Source organism: Fistularia commersonii, chromosome 29, assembly GCF_037954325.1.
Source record: "Fistularia commersonii isolate RoL2024-O1a breed Wild chromosome 29, RoL_Fcom_v1.0, whole genome shotgun sequence".
In the NCBI taxonomy this organism is placed as follows: domain Eukaryota; kingdom Metazoa; phylum Chordata; class Actinopteri; order Syngnathiformes; family Fistulariidae; genus Fistularia; species Fistularia commersonii.
The window spans coordinates 4,695,049-4,721,888 of NC_141312.1; the positions used below are offsets into that span (position 1 = coordinate 4,695,049).

Below are 26,840 nucleotides of genomic sequence, written 5' to 3' on the forward strand. Positions count from 1 at the left end.
GGATGTGATGTCACAATGAGAGTGTGTCATTCATTCTCGGAGGCCGTTTGTCTGGTAGTTGAGTCGTCATGGTTGACCGTGATGTCATTCTATGAAAGATCACGCCCTGAGACATTCATGTTCCATACTTTCATCAAATATATTTTTCACCTCGCCTCGTTCAATCTTTATTATCTTTATTTCCCGTGCGCTGTCCGTATTTCCGTACGACACGTTCCACAGGGCAATGACGGCAAAGACCCGACGGGTCATTTCTCATAATAAACAGCGTAATATTAAGTTTGTCAGTTATTTGTTCTTTGTGTTTGGATCCCTTTCTTTTCTGGACTGAATGCCTCCCTTTCACTGCATTATACCATCGCTACTGCAACTTATGAAGCGCCTCCCTCCATACAAGTCCTGCCCCCTCCGACTATGAAAGTAACAACATACCACATACACCCTACCAACAGTATTAAGCGTTTATTTCCTTTTTTTTGACATTTGACGCCAAGCTTTCCCCATCTGTTTTTTTTTTTTTATTTGAAATATCACATTCCCCAACCCCCCACCCGCTCCCAGACTTTGCTGGATTTACAGAAAGACAAAGGAGATTCGTCATGAAAGAGGGGAAATGTGAGTGACAGGGTGTAATTGTATGAAACATCTTCTGATGAAAGCAGTGCAAGGGGGGGTGATGGAGATCAGTGATGTTGAGTGTCACTTTTAAGAGTGCAGGGTTTGCATGGATTCCCGTAAGGACGAGCTATATGGTTATTTCACAAGGAGAAGGAGGTTATTAAACTGTAGTTGATTAAACATTTAGAAGGACTGCTGTGATGTCATCTAAACGCATTTGAAATCCTTAACATGACTTCTAATTTATTGTAGAATTTTTGAAAACGAGGAGGAGAGACTCCATGGTGTGAATGATTGCGTGCGTGCTGAACAATGCCTGCTTTGGAGGAGTGTGTGTGTGCATGTGTGTGTGTCTGTGTGTTTGTGTGTGTGTGTTACCATGGGGCCCTTATGATCAATGCACAGAAGGCTGCACAGGGTTTCACCCACACGGGTTTTAAGACAGTTATGGAGAAATTGTTAACAACACAATATACACTGTAAACTAATAATGTCTGAAATTTGGTTTTCTACAGAGTGTGATTGTGATATGTCTTTGCACAAAGCCTGGGGCGTCACCTTTAGCGACCCAAAATGATTCTCTTTTCTACCTCAAAGAGATGCTGCACGACGCTTGTGTGCGTGTGTGTATGTGTGTGTGTGAGGCACACAGTGGGTAACAACTGACAATAGATCATGAGCAGCTTGGACGTAAGGGATTGAAGGTTGCATTAGATCCAGCATTGACAGATGTGCAGACAGGGGAGAGTCTGGTGGGGGGATGATCTTCAGTGTGTTTGTGTTCAAGTCGTTGAGCACATAATGTTCATAACTACATCTTAAAGCCTGACAAACACATTCTGCTTGTCACTTATTCTGTGTCTGTGTGAGTGCATGAAAACATGTCTGTGTCTGACACATGAATTATACATTGTGTTGTGAAAAATGTGACTGGACTACATTTCTGGAGCCAGTTTGCACCACAGAGAAGAATGGCATGCAAGCTATATTTCTAAAGTCCGCTTTCCCAGTCCTAGTTCGGGGGACTTCAAACAAACTGTGGACCGTTATCCTACATGTCATGAAACATTAATGGTTGCTCATGGGGTGTTTATGTACGGGCTTTCAGAACTGATGTTTTTCTGACTGCCCCATGATTATCCTCTTTCACAAATAAAGCTAACGTGTGAAAGCGGCATCCTTAACATGCCACTGTAATTATGCCATATGGTGTGGGATTGCAGCGATGACTGTAAAATCGGGACACACTGGGGCCAGTCCTGGTTTGTGTTGCTAGGCAGAGTTTTCAGCAGTTGTAGCTGGTTTTCTATAATAGATGAATTGATGCAAAGGGAGGGAGAGCGTCTCCTTTTAAAATTCTGCTACTGTAAAATGTGTTTTTCTACTCATCTTCTCTGGATGCCGTTATGTTTTCCAAGAATTGACAGTAAAAGACTGCAGTTAAATCAACTTATTTAAGTGTCAATTTTGATATGCCATATTTCAATGTCTCTACTGCAGCCATGCTTTTTGTCATATGGAAAACATTCCTGGATGGATTTTAGACATAAACAATTTTGACTTGAATTCCACTTTAAGTTCAAGATATAAGATTTATATGTGTATATATATAGAGAGAGTTCATGTTTAATTGTAATTCTAGATAGTATTTTAAATAATAAATAATTTAGTAATTTTAGTCATTTTGAGTCTATTTCATGATGTATTATTTTTGTGCATAACAGCATGTTAAACAATTTCCTGTGTCTTAATAAGTTACTATGGGTCACAAAAAAATGACTTGTTAGATACTTGGATAGAATCCCTGGTCAACAATATTTATATGCCTATTATCCACCTTCATAAAATAATTAGCAGTTCTTTAAGATGAAGACTTTTATTTTATTTTTTTAACTTAAATGATTTAGAATTAAATTACAGAAATAGCTAAATAGAAAATTATAAGATCATTACCAAATAAAAGTTAAATTGTAGGGCTTTGTGAAGTACACATACCTTTTTATGTACTTGTGTATGAAAATCTCTTTGTATCATAATACATATTTAATTACAATAAAGGCTTTTATACTACAAGCCATGTTATTTTTGATATATAATTTCATACGTAATCCATCTCCTTTATTTCTGTAGCGGTCCTATCTGTATTAAAGGGTTAAGAGGGATTTCTAACTTAAACAAATACAAGAGATGGAAAAACAGATCCACATTCTTCTTCGTCATAGACGTGTTTGTCCAAGAAATATTTATGCTTAACAATAAATCTAGGTGCAGAGATAGAAGTTTGTTTTTAATATGTTTTTTGTATCAGCACCTTTATAGAATTATTCCGTCTTGTCCACATTGAATCCGACTCCATAGTTTTATTCTGCTGCCTCGGGGTTTATTCTAACCCAGATTATACCCTAAAGCCAGGTACATGGCAGCACTGGTTTTTCTATATCTGCTGCTGCTGTTCTCTCATGACTGGGGCAAGCCTCGATTTAACACGGCTCTCTTTCAGATGGCCTTTGTCTGGTATTACCCAGGAAATAATGCCGCAACAAAGAAGACATTTTTTTGTGCTAATCAAGGAATTAAAGGGCTTTATTAGTTCCTGGTACCTCCTGTGTGGAGTTTGCAAAGCGTCAGCGGTTCAGATACAGAAGCCGGAAATGCTACGTGTGGATGTCATTGTTTCATTACATTACATTAAATTACAGTCATTTGGCAGACGCTTTTATCCAAAGCGACTTACAAATTTTCAAAAATAAATAGTAACGTCTTGATATCTCGTCTCTCCGCAGGTTAATTGCTCTTGGGGCCCGCAGCTTTGAATGTCCTCGGCCATGGCAAAGCGTGAGTCTGGGAGCACCAGCCCTGTGGTGCGTCAGATAGACAAGCAGTTTCTGGTCTGCAGCATCTGTCTGGATCACTACCGAAACCCAAAGGTTCTGCCCTGTCTGCACACCTTCTGTGAAAGGTAGCTAACGCGCTCCAATCCATTCGATGCACAAGCGGGCCTTTATTTATTAAAGCAAAACTTGACAAAAACACAAATCCACTAATCATCTTGAAAGCACATTTGTTAAGGACTCTTAAATCATGGTGAAATCCTTGTTTCTGCATCTCTTGTTCATTCTGCATTGAACTAGCTTAGCTTATCTTAGCCAAAATCACTTTCATATCCATGTCGTGACGGCATATAAAAGTTGCTTTTTCCAAAAGGAGCCCTTAAAAGTAGCTTGCTTCTCATCTTGTAATCCATTGTGACAAAGCAGGATGTTGCGTTTTGTAATAACTAGTTTTGTTACTTCATTAGCATTATGATCTGCATTACAAATAAAGCCTCATCAGCCGGTGCTTTTCACAGGCAAATCTTCAGAAAAGTACTTTCCTCTCTATATTCGTATATCTCTTGTAATCCACCATTATTTCATAGAATGGTGAAAGCATCGGTCCCAGAATGTACACTTTAGGGCATTTTAGCTTCGCTGGAATACGTTTTTAAAGACTTTTCAGTGAGGTAGGCAGGCATATTCCATTTACTGCCAGTCATTGTGCTGAAATGACCCATTTGAAAGGTGTCTCTGCCGTCACATTGGATATAGAGAGGAATGAAGCCCCACGTACATGCTCTCATTTTTCAATGGCAAACCTGGCTGTAAACTTGACATATCCCATTTATGGGATTATTTTTCATTCGGATGCCACCAGCACTGCGTATCTAAAGTTTTGCTTTTAAAGATTACGAGCGCATTCCCCACGATCGGAGACAGTATTCATTATTGAGAAACACAATGACCTCTATCTGGTTTCTAAGAACGATGACACGCTCTCAGGCGTGGCTCACAGAGGCCCCTCCGAGCCGGGTCAAGGTGGGAGATCGAGCCAGAAACGGATCGTTGGGTACAAAGGTTATGGTTGGGTACAAGGCTTATGTTTCCCACTCATTTACCGCTAAATCTACGATCAGACAAATATTTATAGTGTGGTTTGGAATAATCAGAGAATTAGCTGAATCCTTTTTCCAAGCAGCACGAGGGGCATTTGCCCACTGGAGAGCAAGTTTAATCCCTGGTTTAACTCGGTGCCATGTGAGCTGGAGTCCTGCTGAGGTGAACAGATTTTTGTCTGGAGCTATATGGGATGCTGCCAGACAGATGTTGCAATACTGGTTGGGGTCTTAGTGGCGAGCAGGCTGACAGAATTCTGGAATTCCCTCCTGGGCGTAAACGGTTTTATATGTTTTTTTTTTTTTTTTTGCCTCTTTTAATCTTGTACCCCTTTTTTCTATTCCTGTGATTATGTACCATTAAGTACAGACTTACATCTTAATATTTTAATAACATGTTTGGCATTCAGCTTAGGATAATACATTGTCCATGGATTGTGTGTTTATTTCAGATGATGCAAAATTCAATTTTCATCACTGTATAAAAAAAAAAAATCTGTGTTTATGTTTGTTTGCTTTGTTTGCAACCCAAGCCATCCTTAGTGCCGTAACATTTTACGAAAGAGCATGAGCTGATGAAACTATCTGTTCTACTGTGTGTACTTTCCCTAATTTACCACATTTAAGATAAAATTGGAGTTTGCACTTTCTCAAAAGTGAGGGCTTGTAAGTTTTCCTTGTTTAAAGAGCATTTTCTGCAGTTATATAAACATATGTTTGTATGATTGACAGAGTAACGCTTAAACACAAGTCACACACAAGATAACACAGCTGTTTTTCACATTTTAATAGATTGCGTTCCTTCTCTTCCTTAGAATTTCTTCCCCCTTCCTAAAAAATATAATTGCATATAATATATACCATATTATTAAAAACATTTATATTGATATATATAGTAATCAAATAATGATATGTTCTCCAACATAAATGTAGTATGTAATAAATAATAACAAAAATATATATTTTACTTTATTTATATAAAGTGCCAACTTTATGGCACTTTATTAAAGAACTAGTGGACTTACTGCAAATTAATAAAGTGAGAATAAATACCTGAGTTGTTGCCTTTGACTTTTCCACCTTTATCGCTGAGGTCTATGGAGGTATAAATGTTTCCTGTGGAGCTGACAGCAGGAGAATCACATTCAAGTGCCTTGTAGTACTGAAAAGCTCTCGGCAAAAGTTTATCAGCTGCAGAAGAGGCTTTTGTTGATATGTGGCTTTGTGGCACTTTCAATTAAGAAGGACATTTTTAGTATGCACAAGACATACTTGTTGGAGCCCGAACCACCACAATGACCTTTGGTCGCTCGCCACATTAATCACCAGTGTAATTACCGCAGAATATGAGGATAAACAGTTACGTATCTCATTCCTGATCACATGCAGGGTGGCTGCAAGGCTTCGAGCCAGAGATGCAGCGTAATCTGCATATTCCTGCTGAATTCCTGCATGAAGTTTAGGTAGCTTCAGGGGCCGGTGGGAGATAGTGACTTCTACATATTTAGGTATAATCACATACAAACATACAAACACGTGGAAGTACCTCGCCGTCTTCAGCTCGTCCCCCAAATCGCAAGCTACTCGACTTTCCCAATGAGTGGATCGATCAGTCAGAAACTCCTGACTCTAAAAGAATGTGTGTATTTGGTCCCGAGGCTGCAGATCCAGTTATTGACATGTATCCGCTGTTTTGTTGTGAAAGGACATTCATATTACAAGAATAATTAAAAAATGTAAAAAAATAAAATTTGTCAGGAAAAGTTACATTTTCACAAATGTTTTCTCCAATTCTATCCTTCCAGTTGTCTCCAGAACTACATTCCCCCGGAGTCTCTAACCCTCTCGTGTCCAGTGTGTCGACAGACGTCCATCCTCCCAGAAAAAGGAGTGTGTGCTCTGCAAAACAACTTCTTCATCACTAATCTCATGGAGGTGTGACTCTTCATTTGCTACATGTATTTATTTATTGTTGTTCTTTTTGTTGTCACTGTTTGTTCTGTCAGACTCAGGAGGTCCAAAACACTTTTTGTTGGATGTAACACTGCTCGAAGGATGTGAACAAAAACTGAAAATAAATACATAAATGCATAAAGCATAAATAGATGAATAGATGAATAGATGAATAGATGAATAAAATAAAATAAAATAAAATAAAATAAAATAAAATGAAATAAAATGAAATAAAATGAAATAAAATGAAATAAAATAAAATAAAATAAAATAAAATAAAATAAAACTGCAGAAAACGTGAAATATTGGAATTTCTGGGAAAAGTGTTTGTAAACTAATTAAACAAGCTAATGCCAATTTTTTCTTCCTCATGCATCATAAGCGTCACTTGTTCATCACCAGTGAAAATGAATGTGGGACTGCAGCCCCTCAAATTGGGCTTGAAGTGAAATGAAGTCCACAACTGAGCAAAGTGATCACTGTTTATATAAATCTGTATCTGATTTGGATGCCTCTTAATTGAGGCAAACATTAGTGTACAATAATAAATGCACTAAATGAAGAGTTGTAAACAGTAGCGTGTGTTTATGTAGTGTTTAGCAGAAATCAACAAGAATGACATTTGAGAATCTTGCACGACATTTAAACGCTTCTCAGAAAAAAAGTTCAAGCAGATTTGAAATGTTTTGCCGCAGGTGCTGCAGCGGGACCCGGAGTGCTCACGACCAGAGGCCTGCAGCGTCCTGGAGTCGGTCAGCGCTGCAGCTGCGGGGAAACCGCTCTGCTGTCCGAACCATGAGGGAAAGGTATCGGGTCCTCCTGTTTCTCCATGTTTTTACCAATAATACTGATAAAGACTGCAAAACACAGCAGTTTATCTTGTCTGCTTGTCTGCAATGCCCTTGATACAGGAAGGAGCTTTTTTTTTTACAGGGTTTGCTTCCCTCTGCAGGTTATGGAATTTTACTGCGAGTCGTGTGAAACGGCCATGTGTCTGGACTGCACGGAAGGCGAGCACCGGGAACACATGACCGTTCCTCTGCCGGATGTTGTAGAACAACACAAGGCTGCACTGAAAACACAGCTGGATGCCATACACAGCAGGTCAGTACACAGTTCAAGAAACTGACCATCTCAGGTTGTTTGCGATATTAAGAAATATGCCTCGAAATTGCATCTTCTATGTCCAGACATATATGCCGTGACATTAAATAATCATCAGCTTGGGTTGGAGCTGCATCACTAAAAATGTTTTTTATGGGGTAATTTATTTTATTGTGTTTCCTTTCTGCTTGATATTGCTTTTACTCTTTACCTGCTGTGTGTCTGTGGACAAAGATAGGAGCTGCTCCTTATTATCCACAGTCAACAAGCATAGTACAAAATGTATCACAAAGCATTACAAAATCAGTGTAACAATGAATGGATGGAGGGATTAGGGGTGGTATTGAGTGTAACAAAAGCGTAAAAAGATTTCAGATATTCCGTTTTCTTTTCTTTCAGAATTTTCCCATCCAGTATCACAATGTCAAATACATTCATAATATCAAACGCCTTCCTTATCTTAAACTCTCTATAACTCAAACAAAAAGACACCAAAAACATAAACAATTAATAATCAATTAATTTAACGTACTTAGTGCATTTATAAAGGTACCAAAATATGTATATTTATGTATGTGCGTATGTAAACAGATGTAAATAAAAAAATTTAATTGACCAAAACTATCTGATATCAATATGATATAATATAATATAATATAATATAATATAATATAATATAATATAATATAATATAATAATGTAATAATTATATGAAAAATATGATTAAAAAATATTGATATATGTATGTGCGAGCGGTAATAAGTTGTGTGCTCTTACAGGCTCCCTCAGTTGACGGCAGCCATCGACCTGGTGAGCGAGATCTCTCGCCAGCTAAACGAAAGGAAGAGCGAGGCGGTGGTTGAGATCACGAGTACCTTCGAGGAGCTGGAACGAGCTCTGCATCAGCGTAAAACAGCTCTCATCACAGACCTGGAGAACATTTGCAGCACCAAGCAGAAGGTCGGCGTCTTTCACATCGTCATCTTTCACCGTCCCTGAAAATGTCATCTTTCAAAACTCTCATCTTATTTTTCTTACCTCACAGCCCAAACTGCTCTTCCAAGCCTCTTACTTTTTGTTTTGTCTCTCTCCCGTTTCTTTCCACCTACCTGGGAGCAGGTCCTGCAGGCCCAGCTTTCATCTCTTCTCCAGGGGAAAGATCATATTCAGAGCAGTTGCAGCTTCACAGAGCAAGCTCTCAGCCACGGCAGCGCAACGGAGGTGAGTTTGCAGTCGACACAAATACATCTCCAGCACTTTTTAAAGAAATAACTTTGCATGTATATCTGGCAACTACAGGTGCTGCTAGTTCAGAAGCAGATGAGTGAACGGGTGACGGCTTTGGCAAGACATGAGTTTCCGGAGAGGCCGCATCAGAACGCTCACCTAAACATCCAGGTCTTACATGGCGCTCTTGTCTTTGAGCTCGACCGGATTCTGCAGAAATACATCGTGTATCTCGTTTGTTTATCTTTTGCGCAGGTGGAGACCGAAGGCCTGAGACGATCCATCCAGAACCTCGGGGTTCTCCTCACCACAGCGGCGGTGGCGCACACGTCCGTCGCCACGGGGGAGGGCCTCCGTCATGCGGCTGCGGGGCAGCACCACACCATTACTGTGACCACAAAAGACAAAGTACAGTCCTCTTTAGCTTCTGCCGTGTCATTTCATCTGTTATTTTTGTCCAACAAGAACAAAGGTTAACATTTTTGTGCGATTCCTTATCGAATTGTTAACATGAAAACTGAACAAAATAATGATTGCGTGAAGATGTTTTGCAGGGAGCTTCAAACGCTGCTTACTTATGTCCAACTCAAAGTAAATTGAACATTTTTGTGCGATTCCTTATCGAATTGCAAACATGAAAACCGAACTACAAAATAATGATTGTGTGTGGATGTTTTTGCAGGAGCTTGAAACACTGCACTTGAAAATTGTATTAAATGACACACGGACAAGTAAAATGTTCTGCTCTTAACACATCTGTCAGAAAAAAAGAAATGATTTGTGGCTAATTGTTCTAGCGACGCTGTTTACCTGCCATTTATTTGTATGAATATCAATTTTTAATTGGCTAAATACTGCGATGTTGTCTCCTGAATAGTAACTTCAGCTGAATAATGCACATTTTTACACAGGATGGGGATCTGGTGCGAACGGGAAACGCCGCTTTAAAAGCAGAGATAACCTCTGCCGACGGGAGCCGGGCCGCGGAGACAGAAATAACGGACAATAAGAATGGGACGTACGAGGTGGGCTACACGTTACGCTCTGAGGGAGAATACTCATTTGCACTGCTGCTGTACGGCCTGCCCATACGCGGCAGCCCATTCCGCCTACGGGTGGTTAAGCCATCAGATGTGCCACAATCTCCAGATGACGTTAAGAGGAGGGTCAAGTCCCCCAGCGGGACAGGTGGTCACATACGTCAAAAAGCGGTGCGCCGGCCTTCCAGTATGTACAGCACCACCAAAAAGAAGGAGAACCCCATTGAGGATGAGCTCATCTACCGAGTGGGTAAGGCCGAACAAACATCCTGGGAAGATGTTATTGCCATTTCGAGAAACTATACAGAAATGGAATAAAAGATCGAGAAATTCCAAAATATTGATGTTGCTCCCTGTAATAATTCAATGTTTTCAAATTGCATCGCGTTGCACGCCAGGATACCTGTTTGGTGGAGTCGGTGTCGTGTTTACAGGGATAGAATGCTGACATTTAATCAAAAAAAAAAAGAAGCAAGAGAAAGTGAGAAAAATGTAAATCCTAAACAAACTGGCTCAACTGATAAATGTAATATAAAGCGTCATTATTGTGTCAGACAAATGCCTGACCTCAGTAATGGAAGTCCTTCTCAGAAAGCCCCGCCTCATTGGACCAATGACCATATTTCAAACATCTTTTTTTTTTCTCCTAGGTCAAGTCGGATCTTTTTCATGAACTAAGAGTGTAATTATTTGACAGGTTCCCGGGGCAGGGAGAAAGGGGAGTTCACCAATCTGCAAGGCATCTCAGCCTCGGTCAACGGCAGGGTGGTCGTTGCCGACAGCAACAACCAGTGCATACAGGTGAGATACCGATCCCTCTAGTGTGACCGGCTTTGCTAGAAACTGTTGTTGTTTACACTTTACCCTTAAACTTGGTCAAGTTTTTCCTCCTTTTGTGCCCCGCTCCACGCTGGAATCACACACAGGTATTCACCAATGATGGACAGTTTAAGATGCGTTTCGGGGTGAGGGGTCGGTCGCCGGGGCAACTCCAGAGGCCCACGGGCGTCACCGTGGACATGAACGGTGACATCGTGGTAGCCGACTACGACAATCGATGGGTCAGCATCTTCTCCCCGGATGGCAAGTTCAAGGTGAGATCTAAGAAGATTTCTTCATCTGCCTCCATGTAACCCTCTCCTCCCATCCTCTTTCTCTCACACCGACTCACTTCGATATCCAGGTCCAACATCCTTCCGCACAGATCCTCGCTCTCCCTCCTCCGTCCAAACCAATTCAGTCTGACTTTATCGCCGACTCATTCCCGATCCTCTCCGTCCTCCTCGAACATCGTCGTCCTCGCTACCTTCCTGTCCTTTCTTCAGTGCCGCCGTCTCGAACTCAAACAGCCCGACTGGTCTCGCCACCGACCTCTACAACTTTCATTCTTGCCGTTCCAACCTGCTTGCATCGGTTTCTTCATCTCTTCTCCAACCTCTCCGTTGGTCACTTCAAATCCTCCACCTTCTTTCTGTTCACTCTCTGTAACCGTGCCCCATTCACTTGGTTCCCTCTCATTCATTTGTGAGTGTGTAAATAAGAGTTATTAAACATTACCAGATGTGTTTCGATGTATTTCAATCTTTAACGCACATAAAAGGAAAGGAAATGTAACCCTTTGTTTGCATGTGTTAGCTTGTTATTCCAGATGGTGGTAAATTATTGCCTGAAAAACTTAAATAAAAGTGTTTATTTCTTTTACTCTCCCCAGTCAAATAAAAGGAACGGTGTACAACACAGGGGTGAGATGATTTGGAGAAGGCGGCATTGAGGGAAAAAGGGGAAGCAGAGGTGGAGGGAGCAGAGATGAAGATGTTGAGGTTCTCTTTGGGAGTGACGAGGATGGATAGGATCAGGAATGAGTCCATCAGAGGAACAGAACATATTAGATGTTTTGGAGAGAAGGTCAGAGAAACCAGACTGAGATGGTTCGGTCATTAACGGAGGAGGGATAATGAATATATTGGTGGGATTCTGGAGTTGGAACTTCCAGGCAGGAGGTCCAGAGTAAGACCAAAGAGAAGATATATAGATGTGGTGAAAGAGGACATGAAGTTAGTTGGTGTGGGAGAAGAAGACACAGAGAAAAGTGTAAGATCAGGGTTGGGCAAACTACGGCCTGCGGGCCACATCCGGCCCATTGGTCTTTTTAATGCGGCCCGCCAAAGATTGGTGCAGAATTCGTACTTGATGTGTATGATTGAATGACAGGATCAACGAATGCGAAAGCTCAAACAGGAGATTATTTTATTTTTGGAGCTTCTTGAGAATTTCCTGAGCTGAACGGCATAAATTTGCTTTGTGATTTAGCCTTTACTGTGGACATACTGACACACATAAATGAGCTGGACGTTAAGCTACAAGGGAAAAAACGGTTTGTGCGAGAAATGTAAGCAAAAGTCAGAGCCTTCAAAAACCAAGCTGGTTTTATTTTCAAAGCAAATGTGAGACGAGTTGTATATGTACTGTTAACAAATGCATTTTTTTTTTTAATATGTATTGTATCTCGATGTGGCCCTTGACTCGCTGTGACAAGCCTGAAGGAAGCAGCTGAAAGGGAAAGAAGACTCTCTTCAGTCAAACAAAACAACTTTTTTTTTCTATCTTCCCCAGAACAAGATCGGCGCTGGCCGCCTCATGGGTCCGAAGGGCGTGGCCGTGGATAAAAACGGACACATCATCACGGTGGACAACAAGGCCTGCTGCGTCTTCATTTTTCAATCCAACGGGAAGCTTGTGACAAAGTTCGGAGGCCGCGGGACGTCCGACAGGCAGTTTGCAGGTGAGGAGACGGCGTGACATCACGAAGTTTCTCTTTTAAACACGAGCAGGAAGCATAAAGATCCAAAGATCTGCTCACCAGCTGCCAAAATGTCAGGATCGTGAATGGAAGAATTTGGATTTTTGAAAATGATTTGCAAAATGTTTCGACTTAATCCCTCGGGATTTTATTCAAAATGATGTGGTGAACGTCAGTTACAATGTAATCCTGAAATTGAATTATATGTTTCTGTTATAATTGGAAAATTGTTGATTGAAAAATGCCATACACAATTTTCTCTGACCATGTGAAAATGAAAACACAGCTCCATCACTTAGCTCTCAAACTCAAACCCTTGCCCAAAATCTAAAATTGAATTCAGATAATTAAATAAATTCAACAGTGATAATTCAATGTCCTCTAGAAAACCCCATTCAGCTCTCGGTCACTGGATTATTGCACTTCTACCAGTGATGCTTCCCTGTGTGTGTAGATGAACATAAAACTTGAAAGCTAACTTTATTTTTAATTTTAACTTGATCATTTTAATGAAGCTATCCTAAGAAGATTTAGGTGTTTGAATTGGATTCGGAAAACCAATACAGATCAAATGCGAACGACACGGTTCGACACGGTCTGGCATTGATAATCCAATACCGGCAGGCAGGAAATTTGAAGTGGTTTTACTCCAAAAGTAAAAATTCCAAAACCAAGTATGTCAGGTGTACTTTTTTTTTATAAACATCCAGATAAATTTTAAAAAAAAATTGTTTTTCTGTATAAATCAATGCTTTACTTAAAATCCTGTTATAAAATTTAAATGTGTTTATATTTGTCGCCATCGTCCCAGGTGATGCAGTGACCCTCTGCTTTGCTGACCCACGCCCCTTTCTTCATTTTTCTCTTCGTCGCTTATCATTTATCGCTGACTCCTTTTTTATTATCTTTGTTTCTGTTCTTCCTCCTTTTTTTTCCAATTCAGACAAACTCGGCCCAAACATTAATAAATCTGGCTCAGTTTTCAGTAAGTACTAAGTGTGGCCTTGCTGCAACCTTAATCCCACAGTGCGGTGCCCTCTGTCTAACCTGAATCCCCGATTATGTGTTCGACCTCTTGAGAAGTTGGACTGTTGATTGATCGACTCTTGCCTGTACTGTGACGATCAGACACACGCCATTGTAATAATCATGGACTATTACAATTAGCACCATTTTGTCATGTGCATTGTTTTTGTGTGAAATGGTCAAGTTGATAAAATAATCACTAACACGTGTCTCTTTTTAAACAAATTTGAAAGCATAAATACAAATCCGCGCCTTTAGAAAATCGTAAATGAGCAAAGCGGAACAATCAAGCAAATCGTCTTATAATTTGGTCGAACTGCTCAAGTTTTTAACTGCATATCACAGTTCAGATCAGACTAGATAAATATGAGTTTGAATAGCCAACTAACAATTTAAAGACATGGGGGGGGACAAAACTACAGGCCTCTTTTGTTTTTCCAACTGCGGCAAGGCATTTTAAAACTCTTCCTCCTCTTTTTCCAGGTCCACACTTTGTCGCAGTAAATAACAAGAATGAAATTATTGTGACCGACTTTCACAATCACTCGGTGAAGGTAAGCACCACCAAAAATCCCCAAAGGACTAATCCACGTATATATACACCAATATATGTATACATACATATATATACATACATACATATATATATATATATATATATATATATATATATATATATATATATATATATATATACATACATACATACATACATACATGTATATATGTATATATATATACACACACACACATATATATATATTCATACATACATATATATGTATATATATATACACATACATATATGTATATATACACGTGTGTATATATATATATACATATATATTCATATATATATTTACATACATACATACATATACCTATACATATATACATATATATGCACCTATATGTGTATATATATATACATATTTATACATATACATATACATACATACATACATATATATAAATATGCATATACATACATACATATATATACATGCATACATATATATACATATATATACGTGCATATATAAATACATATATATACATACATACATACATATATATATATATATATATATACAGCTAATATATAAACAGCTAATATGAGCTTTAACATACTTCAGATCTTTAGGCAAAATGTCAGTTTTAGCTTATAAAATCTCTATCCAACAGTGGCCTGAGGGGATTTAGACATATGGTTTCACTCACCACCTGTTGCAGGTGTACAGTGCTGACGGGGAGTTCCTATTCAAGTTCGGCTCTCACGGCGAAGGCAACGGCCAGTTCAACGCTCCCACCGGTGTGGCCGTGGACGCCAACGGGAACATCATCGTCGCCGACTGGGGTAACAGCAGGATACAGGTGAGGCAGGCTGCAGATGATCCGTAAAATTAACTTTAGATAAAAAAAAGTGGTTTTCAAGATGTGAAAGCTGCGTCTTTTCCTGCGGTTTCCAGGTGTTTGACAGCACGGGCTCCTTCTTATCCTACATTAACACCTCGGCAGACCCGCTGTACGGCCCGCAGGGCCTCGCCCTCACCTCAGACGGACACGTGGCTGTTGCAGACTCTGGCAACCACTGCTTCAAGGTTTACAGATACCTGCAGTAGATCAAGGGAAGAAACAACTAGCGCGCAACTTTGGCTCGATTTTGTTACCTTCACACACACTGAGGCTTGTGGATGCAGAGCCGCTGGGTTTCACAAATGAATCTCCTTTTTAATTTTGTCTTTACATAGTGACAAAGATAACATCTAGAAAATATAACAAAAAAAAAAAATGACAGGGCCTCCCAGAATTATCATCCAAAACAGCGAGTCTTTATTTCAAAAATTTATATTATTTCTTTTTTTTGACCTCAAGAACAAGGAAAAAGACCTCGAACCAAAGCCCCTCAAAGTCAAAATGGAGAGGACGTTTGTTTGTGGAAGCGGGTGTTTACTTTTCCGCGAGTGTGAGCTCATTGTGGGGTGACCAGCAGTCAGATGTTGGTGATACAGTTCAGTTTTGGGAGCAGCATTGACAGGCAACACCCACAAAGCAACTAAGGCACAAAAATTGATTTTGATAGATTTTAAAAAAGATTTTAACTACCTGTTTTCTCATGGGGGAGGGGGTTGATGCTACACATCTGGTAGCCCCCAGGAATTCTCGTCAAAATTGTTGCATGACAGCGGGCTCCAAAAGCGAGCACGATATCGCTACCTTATCATTGCTGGTTTCAAAAAAATTAACATAGAAAAAAAAAAAGACAAACAAATAAACAAAACACCACAGTACACACACATAGGAATGTGTTGTTTCTTACTCTCATTCTGCACCTTATTCCTCTGCCAGGATTCCCCTCGCGTATGCACGTTTGTCCCGTTTTTTTTCCCCGTGTCGTCTGCTGTGTCGGCCCAAGCCTTTTGTTTTGGCATCCAAAGAGAAAACAAAACAGAACATCAAGAAAGCACAACCGTTGATATAAAGAAAGTCCCAGTTGCAAGACTTTTGAACACAAATGTGAGAACCAGCTCTACTTCAGGGTCAAGTCCTAGTCTTTCACCTCTATTAACCAAAACTTGTACATGACTGAGTATATGCACTTTTGTATATTCACATCTACCGTCTAGTCTAGCTGTGCATATGCATATTTAAGTGTATATATAGCTTTAGCATCCATGTTATTTCACTATATAACCTACTAATACCAACACTGGAGCATAGCCTAATACAATAGAAGGAAGGTTATGCCAAGCAGTAGCCAAATGGATGACGTGCAAGCGAAGATGTAACAAAGCTGTATACACATTTTTTGTCGTATTTAATACTTTCAAAGGACTTAATTTATTTATTTTTTCTTTTCTATGTGATTTCTTCTGCAAATTATTTTTCTAATCGGTGCATCTGTGCTGTCTCCTCTTAGGCAAACATCATTGTACATAGGCCTTGCTGCTTGTGACTACAGGTGCAGTTTGGACTTTTAAAGGCCGGGGCTTCACAACAATGTAGTTCAAATAAAGAAAAAAAAAAGCCAACTTTTATCAATAAAAAGGGATTCATGAATTCCCCTGAGTTAAAATTATTTATCGTCCACCTAATTTTCTTACATTTTTTGTGCTCATTTTTATTTTAAATTCCGATATATTATTTATCAGGTAAATAGAACATTGAGTTAAATACATGTTTTGGTTCCTCTCATTGATTCATTCAAATGTTTTTTTTTTTAATTTAAACGTTTTACTCCTGGATTAGTGTGCACTTGTGGTTTAAGCCACAGGGGGCACCACTGGTTCCCCCAAGCCCCTTAAAACAGCCCATGACACTGAAGAGTCCTCCGCCTCTCCCCACTGAGCTCACCAGTCAAATGTTTCCCTCTGCCAAAATGTATCGTCGTAAGTCGTTGTTGAACATTGCACAAAATACAAATATAAGAGTTATTTAGTTTGCAAGAGTAATATATATGCCTCAGTGTAAAGTTATCATTTACCATAATCAGATAGTATACTGTATTACAATCATAATCCCGTTGTTGCTAATGAGCACCTTGATCTGTAGTTGTGTTTTGAGGGTTTTGTTGTGGCAAAACACCAGCTGACATGCAGTGAGCACATTTTTTCCACCTATTTTATAAAGAAACTACACCCAGTTATTGATTATTTCTACAATTTCCCGCTCCGTTCACTGTATTCCTAATTTATTTTTTCCAGGTCAACTCACTGCAGAACTATCCTGACCTACTCGTGTGAAATAGAGGAAGCACAACAACAAAAATTCAAATAAATGCATAGAACAGGATGTGCAGCCAAGAGTATCTCACTAAAGGCCAGTTATACAAGAAGTAATCACTACATGTAATGTTTGTAATCATGGAAGATATGATTGTAAATATTAAAAGAACGGCACTATGGACTGTTGTGTAAACCGTGTGGTTTCTGTAATAAAACTTTCATTTAATTCATCCTTTCTTTCTAGAATGGGTTGAAAATGAAACCAATAGAGGAACTAAAAAAATACTCTGTGGAATAGCTAGTTCTATTCTGGCACAAGGTGTTTAAATCATCTTTTTTTGTCTACATAAACTTGTTTATTCTGAAAAGCATTCCAACCTCAAACGTCACTTTAACTTATTTTGCAATTTCAACTCCATATTTTTCACATTGTATGTCATTTGATATTTAATATTGCCATCCTCATTAAAAGACAAATAAAACATAAATAGAAAATAAAATATCAGACTTACGGGTTAACCAACACTGAGTCACAGAAGAAGCCCATATCTGGATGTGTTCATTGTGGTTGTTTGGCTCTCTCTCAGAAGAAGAGGCCAGGTGTTGCCATGGATACATAGTTGTCCCCTGCAGCATTGGTGCAACATATTAAAATCTAAGACTTGATTACTGTTGAAAAAATAAATTCCAAATAGCTTCCTGAAAATGTTCAATAATACCAACCTGAGAACAAGATGTGACAGTTTCACAGTTGTGAAATCAGCCACTCAGTGGATACAGATGAACCTATAAAGGTTAGCCCAATATTTTCACTGTATCATTCTAGATGGAAAAAAAACACGTCCTGCAGTGAATAAAAAAAAAAGTCTAAACTGAATTAGTAGCCAAGCAGGAGGCAAAGATGGAGAGAGATTTTCTCACCTCCTCCTTCAATGTTCCAACAGTAAAAAAAAAAAATAACAGAATGGGGAGTTCGAACAGGACTGCTGGCTCCAACAGAGATGGAATGAAGGCAGGACAGAACAGAGGACGCTCGTCTTTAGAGGCCTTGTGAGATAAATGAGGAAGAGCTCACCGTATGTAATGAACATGTGCAGGGACTGACTAACACAAATCTTTAGTTGTAATGTACAATATGTGGTACACTACAACATTAAAAAAGGGATGAAAATTAAGAACGTTTCTCTGTATTTTTTTTTTTTTTTTTTTTTTTTTTTTTTAATCGTGTAAAGTCCAGTAACAAACATTCAAAGCAGATGAAAGAGGCCACAGGCCGGGACCGAGATATTATTCCACACATATCAGTAAATGAAAAGATATGCATAACCTGAAAGAAGCTCAGCACTTATATTTATATATACGTTTGAGGATCAAATGAGTGACATTAAGACAAAAACACTTATCAATAAGGAGACCACAGTTTAAGAGGAGAGCCTGCGGCCTCAACAATAACCAGCTTACAAGGTGGACAAAGGAGCATCTTAAAAGTGGTCATTGACGTTTTGAAATGCTTGCTGTTCATGCTATAAAAATAATTCAAATGTTCCTGATATGAAGAAAAAAATAAAATTAAAAAAAAAAAAAAAATCACCACAGAGCAATGTAAGGTGGCAAACAGTGGAAATGTTCCCAATTTAACTACAAATAAAGCTTAAAATATTTACCCACATGCATATAGAGTTCAAATATAACTGATCCAAGAGAATGAAAAAATAAAATTTTACACCAGGACAAAATGAGAATATTCAAAATATTGGAGGATTTCATAAAAGCAGGAAACTTTGAACCAGACAAAATAAGTATGTGTTCAGCAGCAAGCCCTGTTTATTGTTAAAAGGTCTTAAAAAATAAAATGTGTGGGGCCTGTATAGGTTCACAGTCTGCTTCGATGGTTTAAAAATTACGTTTCTGTCACTAATGTGCATTTGGATTTTTAAAAATACAGCCAACAAGCACCAGTGCCTTGATCTCACTTTTCATAATGAGGAACAGTGAAATACCAACTATTAAAATCAAAAAGAAATTAGCAACAGTACAAAAGTGTGAACAATGTGCATCACAAAAAAGGCACAAAGATGTGTAAAATAAAAAATAAAATAAAAAAGTGGACTGACATTTACTTCCATTAGAAATAAAATTAAACACAAAAACAGAGCTGAGGTGAAAACCTAGTAGACAGTATCAAACTTTAGTCAAGAATCTAAAATTGTCCTTAATCTGGATTGTCAGCCATTGTTTCAAGGAACATCGTTACATCCCACATAAAGACAGCGGCACTCGTACACCCAAATTATGTACACGGGAATGGCACTGTGATAGGAGCTTCAGATGCTCTTGACAACAAGAACATCTCGGGAATCTATGTCACAGCGGAATTCAAAACACCTCTCAACCTTGGCCGCTGTCAGACAGGCATACAGTGTGTGTCTAGGGTTGAGGATGTATAATATTAAAAAAAAAAAAAGAGAGAGATTGAACTCTTGATTAGTGTGGCGAGACACTTTTATGTGAGAATCTCTTCTTTATGAATAACGCAGACTCAGATGTGTGATCTACATGTGTTAAGGGTTAGGATCCCCATACCGGTTTAGGCTGTGTGATAAAACTTTGTTAACAAGACGTGTTACTTGAAAGGATCGCCACATCTCTCCTAGTAATAGTGGCATATCTGCAGCCTGCTGCCCGGGTCGTTCTTCCCCGGGCTGAAAAACGGGTAGACCGGCTCCGCGAAGCAGGTTTCAAACATGTAGAGCCTCTTCATCGTGACAGCGTCATAAAAACTAAGACGGCCCTTATCATAGTCCAGGTAAACCCCGACCCGAGGAGAGTTCCAGTAGTCGGCCACGGGGATGCGGCCGTCCTCCTCATTGGCATAGAGACGGTCCTGCAGACACAGGCTCCAGTACCCTGCAGAGGGAGTCAGGCTGACAAAGCCCTTCCTGTTGCTGCACTCGGTGGTGACTCCAAGGTACCACACGCCCTTGTCTCTCACATCCACCTCCCAGTAGTGCTGCCCACCGGCGTACTGAGCTGTGGCGAGGACGCCACAGAAGCGGGTGAAGCGAAAAGGCAGGTCTGGCTCCTGGATGCGAACGCGACCCTCCTCTACTTTGGTGTCAAAATCAGAGATGAGCAAATTTGGGTGTGCGGTATCTGGGTCCAAGGTGAGGTTCTGGGGCACTAAGAAGGAAGAAAGGAAAAGATTATTACATGAAGTGGACACTGATTCTGCTAAGCCCACAGCTGTTCCCAGAATACTCAAAATAAAATAAATATGTAAATGTGATACAGGTCTGAGCCATTCTCTCCTGGATTGCTAGAGAAGGAATAATCTTGTAGTTTGAACTTTACATTTCCAACAACACAGGAACGTTTTTTTAGCATACCCACTTTACTGGCATCGACAACAAATCCTTCCATATCAAGAGTTGGCCCACTGATGTTTTACCTTGCCCTGCTCGGATTGTTTAAATTTCGTATTGCATTGTTTGAAGGAACATTTTCAGAGTATTTGATACACTGTCGTGGAAACTCACTGGTGTGCAGTACGTGCATCATTTTCTTCCACATGATGAGCTGGAAGGGACCCGAGAAGTCTGTGAATTCTGTCAAACAATGAACTGGCTCGAGGTTCACGAAAGGCTTGCAATGGATCACCCTGTTGAGCAGAGTTTCTATTATGTTTTTTTTTTTTTTAATGTAAAATAACTGTCTACATGCACAGCATGGGTATTATAGGATCATTTAAAAAAACAGCTACTTACTCATTAAATGTCTCTGCAAGGCTCTGTTGAGAGGACAAACAGTAATAAAATGTCAACTTCACTTTCGAGAGAACTTCAAATCTTCAGTAGTATTGATTTTTTTCTTATATTCTGTGGCCCATTTTATAGCATTTTTAAAACATTTTAAACTGAACGAGAAGCACCCAGATGCAATCATCCAAAACTGCAGAACCTATTCAGAATTAAGGAGTAAATTCAGAGCAGGTTCTTCTGCATATCCTGGATTTGTAAGACTGACCTCAAAGCTTGTTTTTCCTGTCATGTGACAGTGGATATCAGCTATGGCTTTGTCCACAACTGCAACTTGACTCTCCACGATCTTCAGATTATCATCTAAGACAGCCATGGTCGCAACCTCTTCAGCATCCAGGCTCTCGAGCAGGGAGTCTCTCTCGTCTAAAAGGAACTGGACCAAAGCCCCGACGTCTGCCTCAATCTTCTCTTTGAGTTTCAGTTTCTTCAACTGAAGATCAGATGGAAAGATAAGATGTAGAGAAATATTAGATAGGGGACACAGGTGCTTTAATACTTTCTGTTGGATTTATTTCAGCCTATAAATAATTGTCTTTATTTTAAATTCAGTTAATGATAGTTAATAATACCATCTGAGTGCAAGCACAAGCTCAGCATATATACTGGCCGGCCTGTCGGTAATTAGGTCCCAAAAGTGCGAATTGAAAACACATTTGAAATAAATCAATGCTATTGTGATCTTGTGAGTAATTTGTTCATGAAATAATTTGCCTCATGTTCAAAAGTATTGACTTTATTTATCCGTTTCAGTAAAAAATTGAAATATTGGTATTTCAATAAGCTTTTGAACAACTGGAAATTAGTATCACAACCACAAACTGAGTCAAAACCGGGTGCAGCTCGGAGTTGCTAAGTTTGAAAATAGAATATCTATTTCAAATTCATATTGCAAACCTCATTAAAGGTTGGAAAGCAATTGTGTAAAAACAAGTTGAAAGTATATTCCATACCCGAACTTCTTTTTTGGTGCGCTCGTCAACCCCCTTAAGGTGTACACATTGAGTTTTCTCCCAGCTGAGTTCCATCAACCTCATTTTCAGCTCCCTCTTTGAGACACAAACAAAGAGCAAACGAGAAGAGGATCATATATATATTTAGAAACAAAAAAAACCTTTTGGAGCTGCCATATGTAAAGTACACAATGACGGCACATACAGGCTAATGGCTGATTTATAGCTGTGAGTCGACTCAATACATGGCAGAGAAAACAGTTTGCATCACCACAATGTGTGGCCACATACAGCGAGCCGCAGTGAGAATACGAGGCTAAGAATACCTTTGGTGCAGCCGAGCGGCGCAAAATTTTTCACATTGGCCTACCTTCATGTCATTCATAACTTCTGGTATTGGTGCAACTTCATGATGTCTGGAAAAAACAAAACAAACATACAGTGGGCAGCTTGAGGGTTACATGAGAATAAGTCACACCTACACATACCAAAGCCGAATAAACATCTCAATACACTCAAGTGAGTCTAAAATCATCAACTCAAATGCTGATTTTTGTTTGATGTGAAAAACAATTAACCAGTAGTGCATGACTACCAATATCAGGTAAATATTGTTTTCAGTTGAAGCCAAGGGTTCAACAACATAATGGCTCTTTGAAAGACACCTCAACAAATTAAAGTTGTCCTTTAGCAGTATGAGTTAAGCTAACAGATGCATCATCATCTCAAAGAAGGAAAAGTTAGGGAAACTAAGCAGGGTAATATAAATGACAGACTATTCTAAAGGCATGTTAAATTCAATAACTCAATAAAGGTTGCTGACACACTGGCGAAAGTAGCTACATCTACGGATTACACAACATTACACCCACAAGATCAAATAAAAAAAGTGGGTTTCTCAGCAAAATATGTGTTGTGGAATATTGGTGTTGGGTTTTGCTCTACTGGTACTCAATGTTAGTCTTATTGTGAATTACATGTCCCCTGCTCTTCTGTGTTGTCTTTCCTGTGTCCTTGTTGGTCATGATAAGACAAGATTGGCTAAATGGTGATATCTTACCACCTGTTAGTGAGACTGCGCTGCAGGCACCCAGGCCTGACCCTGAGGAGCACCTCGAGTATGTGTGGCACTTATGTTTAGGCTATGTTCCTTTTATTAACCTTTGCAAACAACTCCATGCATAGTATTTTCCAGAAGCAATGTGATCAGAGTTTAGGAATATCTACATAGGTTTGTGGGACCAGCACCCAGTTTGATTGACAGGATCAGAGATGTTCAGTTGCAACAGTAGAACCAATAGATTCTGCTTGCTTCTAACATGCTCTGGGAGAGCTCCAGTCTGTACAAGAAGTTAGTCATTTCAGTTAAGTTTCACACTGACACCAAACACTGAAATTCAACAGAGTAAACAAGGGAAAGTGTGATTCATGTTCGACGGCTATGACATGATGGGGAAGAACTCTGTAATATATTGCAAAAAGTTTTAAAACCGTAGTTTCACTTCTGTTCTTGGTGTGCTTCACCTGTCCTGAAATGACGAGGTTCTTATACGTGCTAGTTTTTCCCACTGTCAAGCAGCCTCTTATTTAGCCGTGCACACATTCTGTCTTTGGGGGCAGCAGTCACAGCTGTGCTGCTAAACTTCCCTTTGACAAATCAGCATACTCTGAATCATTACTTGCATTGTGCTGTTGTTGCTGTTCACTTCCGGAATGTCAAAATGTTACTTGATGTAAAAAGGCCTTGATGTAAAATGGATGAACTGTCAGCTGTGTCTTGTACAAACAACCATCCAAATTGGCAAATTTTCTCACTTAAGGTTGCAAACTGCTACTGAGGGCATGCTGTCATTCCTTATTCAAAATACGTATTCACTGAGAACTCACAACCTCTAAATTTTGTTTGTAACAGGATCATCCTCCATGCCAGAAAAAAATGGCAGATGTCTTTGCACAGGGTCAAAGCTGTCTTATTAAAAACTATCATCGCTTTAGATGCTCCTCTGCGTTTGCAGCTATCAGGCTGTACAATAGCAGGCTGGACAACACACAACACACTGTCACTCACTAACATCACTTTACTCCTATTCTCACTGTCCGTTTTCGCAGCCTCCGCACGGGACCGGACTTTGTGGCCCCGTGTGTTCAGATGTGATCCAAGAAAAACATCAAAGCTGTCAGGAACTGATAGGCAATGAGTGGTTTAATACAGGTCAAGAAATACACAGACGTGATATCCCAGACCCGAATGAATGTCACCCCGGGGGGATCATTCGCCCTCTCTAGACATCCGCTGAGGCGCGTCCAGTGGGATGTGCAGTTGAGGAAGATTCGCCCCCTTTGGGGGAGAGTGGGTGATTTGTGCCACCATCTCGATGGTCAAGGTTACTTCCTAATAAGGAGTTGTTTTTCACACTTTATGGAAGAGGGCAGCTAGGTGTACCAGGCTGTGTCTTAGACTGGGCCTTGGGTTACGTCATCGTTAGTGCACGAGGGGGGGGCGATGCACGTGATGTGCAAATTTGCGTGCAAATTTAACATCACGTAGCAGTTTCTACTTTTATCCTTTGTGTGATGTCTTCTGATAACTGTCCTCTGCCCTGTGCTGCTGCAACACAAAAATTTCCCCAACGGGGATCAATAAACTATGGTCTTATCTTAAAGAAGAACTGACTGGGGTGACTATTTTTCTTTTTTAATATTTATGTTCTTAAATCAATTCCCAACTGTACTCATGTGTGTTTCAAGAATGACGAGCGTGCAGTTTCTCAGGAGTTGATGAGGACCTCAGTGTTTCAACTCTAAAACCACATTTAATAGATTTGCATTGTTGGTTTGCAGGTGACATGCCCTTGTGTCACTGAAGCCAATAAGCCCCAAAACTTTTGTATATTCTTTTATACAAATACTTTCTTCTGCCTTAACATCCACAACCTCTACCCAAAATCCCCCTCCTGAAAAGGGAGAAAAGAGCTGAACATCCCATAAAAACCTCACCAGACCCCAATCTTTAGATAGTCTCTACTTGGGGCAAAACGTTGCGGACACCTGAATGCATATGCTAGTTTTGTGTTAGCTTATCAAAGTTTTAGCAGAAATGTTAACATCATGGCATGCAGAACATCTACCACAGTGTAGAGTCCACAGGAGAGCTGCCTCCATCCTCAGGACCCTCACCCACCTCCAGCAACAACTGTTCACATTCTGACTCGCAGGCTGGGGCTACTAAAGTGTGAAATGTTTGACCAAGAAAATGAGGAACTCTGTGCAGCAGCCACATTCAGAGACAGCTCACAGGCGTTTCCAATTATGGACTGCCTCTGAACGATCAGCTGTACTTGACGGTTTACTTTTCAGTTCGTACATTCACTGTTACAATTGCACAGCAGTTACCTAACTCGCAAAACAGTTCCCAAAGCCTCGCCATACCATCTAGGAATGTCGTTGCACAGAGAAGCACGTTTTCTTTCTGTGCATACGACCATAAACACTTTAAATCTTTGAATGTCAACACCATCCTGTGGTTGTAACGTGCGGAGGATGCTTACCTGTGTGATCTGGATTCCCTGCACACAACACAGATGGGCCTTTTGTCAGTCTGGCAGTAGAGTTTAAGCTCCTCTCCGTGTTGGTCGCATTTCCCGTTGGCGTCGGCAGGCTTGGCGGGTGCAGGACAAGCCCCCAGAGCCTCGAAGTCATCCAATTTAGCAACGAGGTTTTGCACCAGGTAGTTTTTAGTGAAGGTCCTCTTGTTGAAAACCTGAGAGAGGCGGTGGGGGCGATGCAGAGAAAAAGTGAACGCAGAAATGGAGGTTATAACCCGCACGGAGACGTTCGCCTGCTAATACTAACGACTGTAAACAAACAAGTAACGGTATGTGTGCGCGTGCGTGCTTAGTTGGTTAGCTAACGCTAGCTAACGGATGCCACCGTGCTATTTCACGAATACGCTGTACATAACCTTTGACACGGCTGTTGTTCTGTACAGGAGTCCGACTAGCTACCTTTATAAATAACGACACAAACGAAAACATTTATTTACTTGCGAATTACCGTTCGACACTGCGGGCATTGATATCCATAGTCTCCGCCATTTTCATCCCAGTGCATACAGATGCAAAAACGGCAAAAATTATGCCCGCATTTCAGTATGACGGGGTCTTTAAAGAAGTCCAAACAAATAGCGCATGTGAGTTCTTTCTTCAGGACCTCTCCGGATGTCGAGGCCGATGCCATGTTTTCCGAGACCTGGAAACACACACATACACATACATACGTGCATGCATACGAACACACACAACACACTGCTGCCGTGAGAAGTGAGGCTGGCGCGGAGGGAAGGCGGGCTTATTTCTGTTGCGTCATGTTCCGTTCTGACCAATCAGATTGCAGTCCCCTTTGCGTCGGACTGTTGATTTTCCGTCAACGTGTTTCTACTTACCTGCTCCCGCACGCGCACGCGCACACACAGTGGCACTACTCATCCTGAAGATTTTTATTTTAATAATACATTTTAGTTTTAAGGAAACTTACTCGACATTATTCTTGGATGTACTTTTATTCTACTTATTGTTGAGGGCGGTGTTAGTGGTGGCTCTCCCCTTGGGAACCACTGTGGGCCCTCCTGTCCTCCCAGTCCAAGGCTGGG

General features: G+C 40.2%; 2 protein-coding genes across 7 annotated transcripts in view; one reads left to right on the plus strand and one right to left on the minus strand.

The window, feature by feature from the left end:
• The window catches only part of trim3b (tripartite motif containing 3b), a 33,779-nt gene extending 16,174 nt beyond the window's left edge, over nt 1-17,605 (plus strand). For 5 of the 6 annotated variants that reach the window (XM_086176598.1, XM_086176600.1, XM_086176599.1 and 2 more), the window contains 16 exons: nt 3,402-3,577; nt 6,355-6,484; nt 7,198-7,308; nt 7,455-7,606; nt 8,386-8,566; nt 8,726-8,827; nt 8,906-9,004; nt 9,089-9,241; nt 9,745-10,123; nt 10,571-10,674; nt 10,800-10,967; nt 12,487-12,655; nt 13,617-13,658; nt 14,183-14,253; nt 14,933-15,073; nt 15,169-17,605. In XM_086176598.1, the coding sequence (XP_086032724.1) occupies nt 3,432-3,577; nt 6,355-6,484; nt 7,198-7,308; nt 7,455-7,606; nt 8,386-8,566; nt 8,726-8,827; nt 8,906-9,004; nt 9,089-9,241; nt 9,745-10,123; nt 10,571-10,674; nt 10,800-10,967; nt 12,487-12,655; nt 13,617-13,658; nt 14,183-14,253; nt 14,933-15,073; nt 15,169-15,321 (2,301 nt within the window). In that variant the 5' untranslated portion in view covers nt 3,402-3,431 and the 3' untranslated portion in view covers nt 15,322-17,605. The remainder of the gene's footprint in view (nt 1-3,401; nt 3,578-6,354; nt 6,485-7,197; nt 7,309-7,454; nt 7,607-8,385; nt 8,567-8,725; nt 8,828-8,905; nt 9,005-9,088; nt 9,242-9,744; nt 10,124-10,570; nt 10,675-10,799; nt 10,968-12,486; nt 12,656-13,616; nt 13,659-14,182; nt 14,254-14,932; nt 15,074-15,168) is intronic. The other variant, XM_086176602.1, reaches the window with a different exon arrangement.
• Nucleotides 17,606-18,604: 999 nt separating this feature from the next.
• On the minus strand, nt 18,605-26,511 carry trim47 (tripartite motif containing 47). The gene is made up of 8 exons (XM_086176603.1): nt 26,246-26,511; nt 25,741-25,952; nt 22,563-22,608; nt 22,193-22,288; nt 21,448-21,672; nt 21,189-21,211; nt 20,961-21,082; nt 18,605-20,604 (listed from the first exon to the last, which is right to left on the minus strand). The coding sequence occupies exons 1-8, from the start codon at nt 26,426-26,428 to the stop codon at nt 20,075-20,077; spliced, it is 1,437 nt and encodes a 478-aa protein (XP_086032729.1). The 5' UTR covers nt 26,429-26,511; the 3' UTR covers nt 18,605-20,074.
• Between the last annotated feature and the right edge of the window lie 329 nt (nt 26,512-26,840).

Excerpts from the sequence above, each read along its gene's own strand:
- trim47 (XM_086176603.1), bottom strand. The coding sequence starts at position 26,428 with ATGGCATCGGCCTCGACATCCGGAGAGGTCCTGAAGAAAGAACTCACA. Across the intron at positions 21,673-22,192 it reads GCACCAAAAAAGAAGTTCGG|TTGAAGAAACTGAAACTCAA; the intron begins GTATGGAATATA and ends TCTGATCTTCAG. Across the intron at positions 21,212-21,447 it reads CAGGAAAAACAAGCTTTGAG|AGCCTTGCAGAGACATTTAA; the intron begins GTCAGTCTTACA and ends TCCTCTCAACAG.